Below are 6,307 nucleotides of genomic sequence, written 5' to 3' on the forward strand. Positions count from 1 at the left end.
GCGGGTGGAGTCCAAAACCAACACGGGGGATAAACTGAGTGTTCTCGTCCTGAACTTTGTGATATTTTTCTTATGAACACATTTTCGGACAAGAACCAAGCAGCAAATTTGTCGCGTGTACAAATAGAGGCAGCAGAAGCAATTTTGACGCATGAATTGCGTTTCGTGTGAACACAGCATTACACAGATGTGGTTGCAGAGAAACACAGAAAAGAGGGAAGGGTCCAACAGTCAAAGTAAAGCAAAGATTATTCATTCAGAAGGAGGTTTGAAAGGAAAGGAATAATCTATTGGGAGAAAAACAAACACAACAAAGGCCAGACTGACCTTGTAATCCAGAAGAATGAAAACAAAGAAACTTGACTTTTAACGGGTTGGTTGCAAAGAAAATCTATCAGTGAGCCAAAAAAGTATTTAGTCAGCCACCAATTGTGCAAGTTCTCCCACTTAAAAAGATGAAATAAGCCTGCAATATTCATCATAGGTATATCTCCTCTAGAGCAGTGATGTTTTGGAGCTGTCGCTGGGAAACACAGACTTTCAACTTCCTCCAAAGATTGTCTATGGCAGGGGTGTCAAACTCATTTTGGTTCGGGGGCCACATTCAGCCCGTCTGATCTCAAGTGGGCCGGACCATAACATAAAAGCAAAATAACAGCTTTGTTTTAGTTTTTTTACTCAGTTGGAAAAAATGCCTCAATCAACATAGTAGCCTAATCACTTGGGGCCAATGGATATCGAATAAAATTAATTTCAATTAAAAAAAAGTTGGTCTATTTAATTTTCTACAGACTGAATATTTTACATCTGACACTTAAGGAATCCAGAAACTTTTCTTTATGGTGAGTCTCTTAGTGGTGCTGAATGTTATATTCTTTGAGCACTGCAACCTGTTGATGACATGACAAGCATGGGGGTTTTGCATTCAGCTTCGTGAAAGAAAAAAAACTCTGCCCATTTTTCCTGGAAATCCACTTCACTTTTTGACAACATTTTGGTCATTAGGGTGTTGCTACTGATCATCCTTATAGGAAGACAACAGCGGTAAGGCTCATGGGGAATCAAAGTGTATCTTACCCAGACACAGCTGTTAGGTTTCACTTTTATCACATGCAAAGATATGCTCATGTACCTGTCTTGCCTTTCTTTTGCTCCCCCTAGTGGCGGAATTGCGCATTTCGGCTATTTCTTAAAAAAATCATAACTCGCCACAGGAATGGACTAGAAACTTGCTTACTTTTATAAAGATCCTTATTATTTTTACTTTTCATGTGTGGGCCGGACTTAACCACCTGGCAGGCCGGATACGGCCCGCGGGCCGTATGTTTGACACCCCTGGTCTATGGGGTTGAGATCTGGAGACTGGCTAGGCCACTCAAGGATATCAAAATGTGTCTTATGAAGCCACTCCTTCGTTACCCGGGCAACGTGTTTGGGATGGTTGTCATGCTGAAAGAGCCAGCCACGTTTCATCTTTAATGCCCTTGCTGATGAAAGGAAGTTTTCACTGACTATACAGGGGCCCATTCATTCTTTCCTCTACACGGATCAGTCGTCCTGGTCCCTTTGCTGAAAAACAGCCCCAAAGCATGACATTCCCACCCCCATGCTTTACAATAGGTATGGTGTTCTTTGGATGCTGCTCACCATTCCTCATCCTACAAAACACGACCAGTAGAGTTCTTAGCAAAAAGTTCTATTTTGGTTTCATCTGACCATGGGACATTCTCCCAATCCTCTTCTGGATCATCAGCACTGCAGGGTTTGAGTCCCTGGTGGTGTAGTGTGTTACTGATGGTAGCCTTTGTTACTTTGGTCCCAGCTCTCTGCAGGTCATTCACTAGGTCCCCCATGTGGTTTTGGGACTTATGTTCACAGTTCTTGTGATCATTTTGAACCCATGGGGTGAGATCTTGGAGGGAGCCCCAGATGGAGGGAGATTCTCAGTGGTCTTGGATGTCTTCCATTTCCTAATAATTGCTCCCACAGTTGATTTCTTCACAGCAAGCTGCTTATGTATTGCAGATTCAGTCTTCCAGCCTGCTGCAGGTCAACAGTTTGGTTTCTGGTGTCCTTAGACAGCTCTTTGGTCTTGGTTTGGAGTGTGAGTGTTTGAGGTTGTGGACAGGTGTCTTTATATAGATAACCATTTCAAAGGCAGACAGGCAAAGACAGAGGATCCTCTACAGAAGAAGTTACAGGTCTGTGTGAACCAGAACTCTTGTTTGTTTTTAGGTGACCAAATACTTATTGTCCACCATAATCTACAAATAAATAATTTGAAAATCAGACAATGTGACTTTCTGGATTTTTTTTCTCATTTTGACTGTCATAGTTGAGGTGTGCCTATGATAAAAAATGACAGGCCTCTGTCATCCGTTTTAAATGGGAGAACTTGCACAATAGGTGGCTGACTGAATACTTTATTGCACCACTCTATATGCTTGAATGCTCAAGGGTTCAGAGGGTCATTTCCTTTGTAATTGTGGTTTTGACAAAAAAGTTGGAAGTGCATTGAACTACTATCAGAACCAGTCAGTCACTTCCTTTTTGACAGTGGAAACACTAATATTACACGAAGCCTTAATTGTCATGTCTCGTCATTCTTATCTTTTGTCCTGAGTTGTGCACTTTTGGTCTATGTAGATAAGTGAAGATAAATGTAGATAAACGTAGATGAATGAAAGCGAGACAGAGAAATACTCTGTCTCGCTTTCATTTATCTACGTGAGCTTTTGTTTGACACCCATCACCCACTTCTACACAAACTTTGAGTAATCAAACCTCTGAACCACAAGGAGAGACAATCAGCAAAATGGTGTGGTGGGAGGCATTACAGCCTCTCATCACAGCTTCAACATTAGAACTGAAGTCATTCAGGTGTTGGTGGCTGGGGTTAGGCCCCTCTTATTGTGTCATTCTTGTATTTATTAACCTCCAAGGCTGGTCAAACCTCAGATACAGAAAAATCAATTCAGTTTCTGTCCTGGTCCTGAAACAGTGGATCAGCTCTACACTCTTCAGGGTGCTGCAGGGTTCGTGGGAGTTCGCTCATCAAGTCCACATGTGTTTTGTGGATTTAGAAAAGGCATTAGACCACACCCCCCGTGGTGTCCTGTGGAGGGTGCTCTGAGAGTATAGGGTCCGGGGAGCCTTAATGAGGGCTGTCCAGTCTCTGTATGGCCCGAGAAGGAGCTTGGTTCGCATACCCGGTAGTAAGTCAGACCTGTTAGCGGTGCATGGTGAACTCCGACAGGGCGGCCCTTTGATACTGGTTCTGTTCATAGTTTTTAATGGACAGAATTTCTAGGCCCAGCCAGAGGCTGGAGGGGTCTGGTCTGGGGACTACAGGAGTTCGTCTTGCTCTTTGCAGATGATGTTGTCCTGTTGGCTTCATCAAGCCAGGACATCCATCATGCACTGGGGCGGTTTGAAGTGTGAAGTGGCTGGGATGAGGGGACAGCACCGATAAGTCTGAGGCCATTGTTCTTGACCGAAGAAAGGTATTTTGCCCTCTCTGGGTGAATGGAGTGTTCTTGCCCCAGGTGAAAGAGTTAAAATATTTTGGGGTCTTGTTCACGAGTGAGGAGAGACCGGAGCGTGAGATTGACAGGCAGATTGGAACAGCATCTGGCGTTATGCGGTCGCTGTACAGGTCCGTTGTGGTGACGAGAGAGCTGAGCCAGAAAGCAAAGCTCTCATGATGTGACCAAAAGAATGAGGTCAGTAGCTGAAATGAGCTTTGTCAAAGTTATTTCTGAAAACCCAAGACAGTAATAAGAACAGATGCAAGAGCCCAGTAACCAAGAGCAGGAAACGTACAATTGTCCAATACCTCTGCCTCCTACGGCTCAGCTGATGCCTGTCTGACCGCCCATTTTATGTAGAATTGGTTGCCCTTGTTACAGAAAAGAATTATGAATCTAAGAGATGCTTGGTTAAAAAAACACTTGTTTAAACTTAACGCTGCAGACATAGGAGTGTTAGGTCACAGATCCTGAATTAGGTCTTATCAGTTTGTATCCCAAACTCCCTCTGCTTTCTCAGACTCGTTCCAGATGGTATATGGAGAAAAACAGGTGAAAAAAAATCCCAACACAGCAGCCTTCAATATGTAGGTCGACAGAGTTCAAAAAGCTGTCTTAAAAACAGCAGTTAGAATGATAATAAAGAAAATAAAGTATACACATCTAACAAGCTTGCTTCCATAGGGTGGCTGGGTGCTCCCTTAGAGATAGGGAAGAAGCTCGGTCACGCGGAGAGAGCTCCTCTGGATGTGGAGCCACCTCAACTGGCACCACATCCAGAGGAGCCAGTTGAGTTGGCTCAGGCTTCTGGGCCGGATGCCTACTGGACGCCTCCCTGGGGAGGTGTTCTGGGCATGTCCAACTGAGCAGAGAACCCGGGAAAGACCCAGGACACGCTGGAGACACAATGTCTCCCAGCTGGCCTGAAAACACATCAGGGTCCTCCCAGAAGAGCTGGAAGAAATTACTGGGGAAAAGGAAGTCTGGGCATGTTTGCTTAGAGTACGACCCAGGAAGTCTTTGCTTAACTGAAACTGTTGCAAATATGAACTGCCACTTCTTTTTGTTAGTTTGATTTAACCCTTGTGCTATCCTAGGAATTTTAACATTGGGAGTTGGGTCATCTAGACCCACTAGACAGTGCTCTGAACCTTTTTTCTTCAATGATTTGTGATCTTCACTGGTGTCCATGGATTACATGAAATCTTTCCACCTTCATCCACCTTTGTCATGGTAGGGAGAACACATCAGTGGTCATCTTGACCCCATAGGATAGCACAAGGGTTAATGCTAATCAAGCATTGATGGTTGCACACAGTGGGACTCGATCATGATCATCTTCTTTCACTAACTGATCCATTCATTGATTGACAGTTCTGTGACATGATTTCGGTTCCAAGCATCTCCCGGTGGGCTGGGCCAATCATTGACCTCCTTCTAGATTACGTTGGTGATGTGGCTCTTTGCTCCAGACTGATGGAGCACCTGGATAGCTTCTCTGATTGGAGCAACATCAAAGAGAAAGCAGGTGACCTGGTTCCTGACATTTACTAGTTTCTGTGGTCCTAGTTCTGGTGTGACGTGTGCTTTGTCTTGCAGCCCCCCCACGCCCACTGCTCCAGCTTTGCAGGCTGCGGATTCTACAGATGGTCAGACACCAGAAGCTAAAGAGGTTACCTCTTCCTGCAAGTCTGATATGCTTCCTTAAGCACCAAGAAAGATGGCTGGATGACTGCTATTCTGTCTCCACTTGAACTGCTGGGCTACAGCGAGAGGATTGGTGTGATGTGTGGATGCTGCCGCTGCAGATGATGAGGATGATTATGGGCCCCAGGTCGCCTTTGATGTGCCGTGACAAACTCTGATGATTGATATCCCTGCTGAGCTCACACCATGACTTCATTAGCTGATGTGGTGCCTTTGTCCCAGTAATCAGCCCTCTCTGTCTGTTGTAACATGTCTCATACGCAATGACTACATTTCCCTACGCGGAGGAATACAGGGATTGTCTTTTTATCTGCCCACTCCAGGTTCGGTGTGTAGGCGGCTAATCGAAGCGATATGAAATAAAGCTTCAAGGTCCTTCTATGAGTTATTGTCATTCTGTCAGGTGACTGAGTTATTGTCAGTCCCCTCAGCTATCAGGCTGTTTAACAAATGTGCCTGATATAAACAGATATTTTATAAATTGTTATTGTATTGTTATTTACTGTGTTTTTTGCTGCCGGAATTTCATAAAGTTCTATCTATCTATCTATCTATCTATCTATCTATCTATCTATCTATCTATCTATCTATCTATCTATCTATCTATCTATCTATCTATCTATCTATCTATCTATCTATCTATCTATCTCTATCTTGATACTTCAGTAGAGACTGTCAATACGAGGTGTTTACACTCAAGGAGGGGTCTGCAGCATGAAGCAGGTGGGGTGACAGTTTGTCCCACTGTGACCTATCCGTTGTCTGAAGTTGGCTTCCTGTTTGGGACTTGGAAAAGATCTCTATCAATAAAGTTTTCTTTGCACGGACTGTGAGCCTTTTTCCATTAAACAATGAGCATCAGGCAACACCCCACTTTCACCTGTAGAGGTACGCCTGCCCACAAGGCTGATCCACGTCACTCCACAGTTGCTTCCCTTCATCAGAAGTTTCATGCACCCAGCCAACCTATCAGAATGAAGAATTACACTGCATTTCCCATGATCAATCATCTCACAGTAACATACAGACTCTGGGTGGATGATGAGAATGGATGGATTTTAGAATTAGCCAAA

General features: G+C 44.2%; 1 protein-coding gene across 2 annotated transcripts in view; it reads left to right on the forward strand.

Annotated features, from left to right (window-relative positions):
- Positions 1-6,062, forward strand: part of LOC101169259 (ankyrin repeat and SOCS box protein 2) — a 29,833-nt gene extending 23,771 nt beyond the window's left edge. For both annotated transcript variants that reach the window (XM_004084012.3, XM_020714619.1), the window contains 2 exons: positions 4,902-5,055; positions 5,127-6,062. In XM_004084012.3, the coding sequence (XP_004084060.1) occupies positions 4,902-5,055; positions 5,127-5,281 (309 nt within the window). In that variant the 3' untranslated portion in view covers positions 5,282-6,062. The remainder of the gene's footprint in view (positions 1-4,901; positions 5,056-5,126) is intronic.
- Positions 6,063-6,307: the final 245 nt, after the last annotated feature.

The sequence above is a fragment of the Oryzias latipes genome, chromosome 24, assembly GCF_002234675.1.
Source record: "Oryzias latipes chromosome 24, ASM223467v1".
Classification (NCBI taxonomy): domain Eukaryota; kingdom Metazoa; phylum Chordata; class Actinopteri; order Beloniformes; family Adrianichthyidae; genus Oryzias; species Oryzias latipes.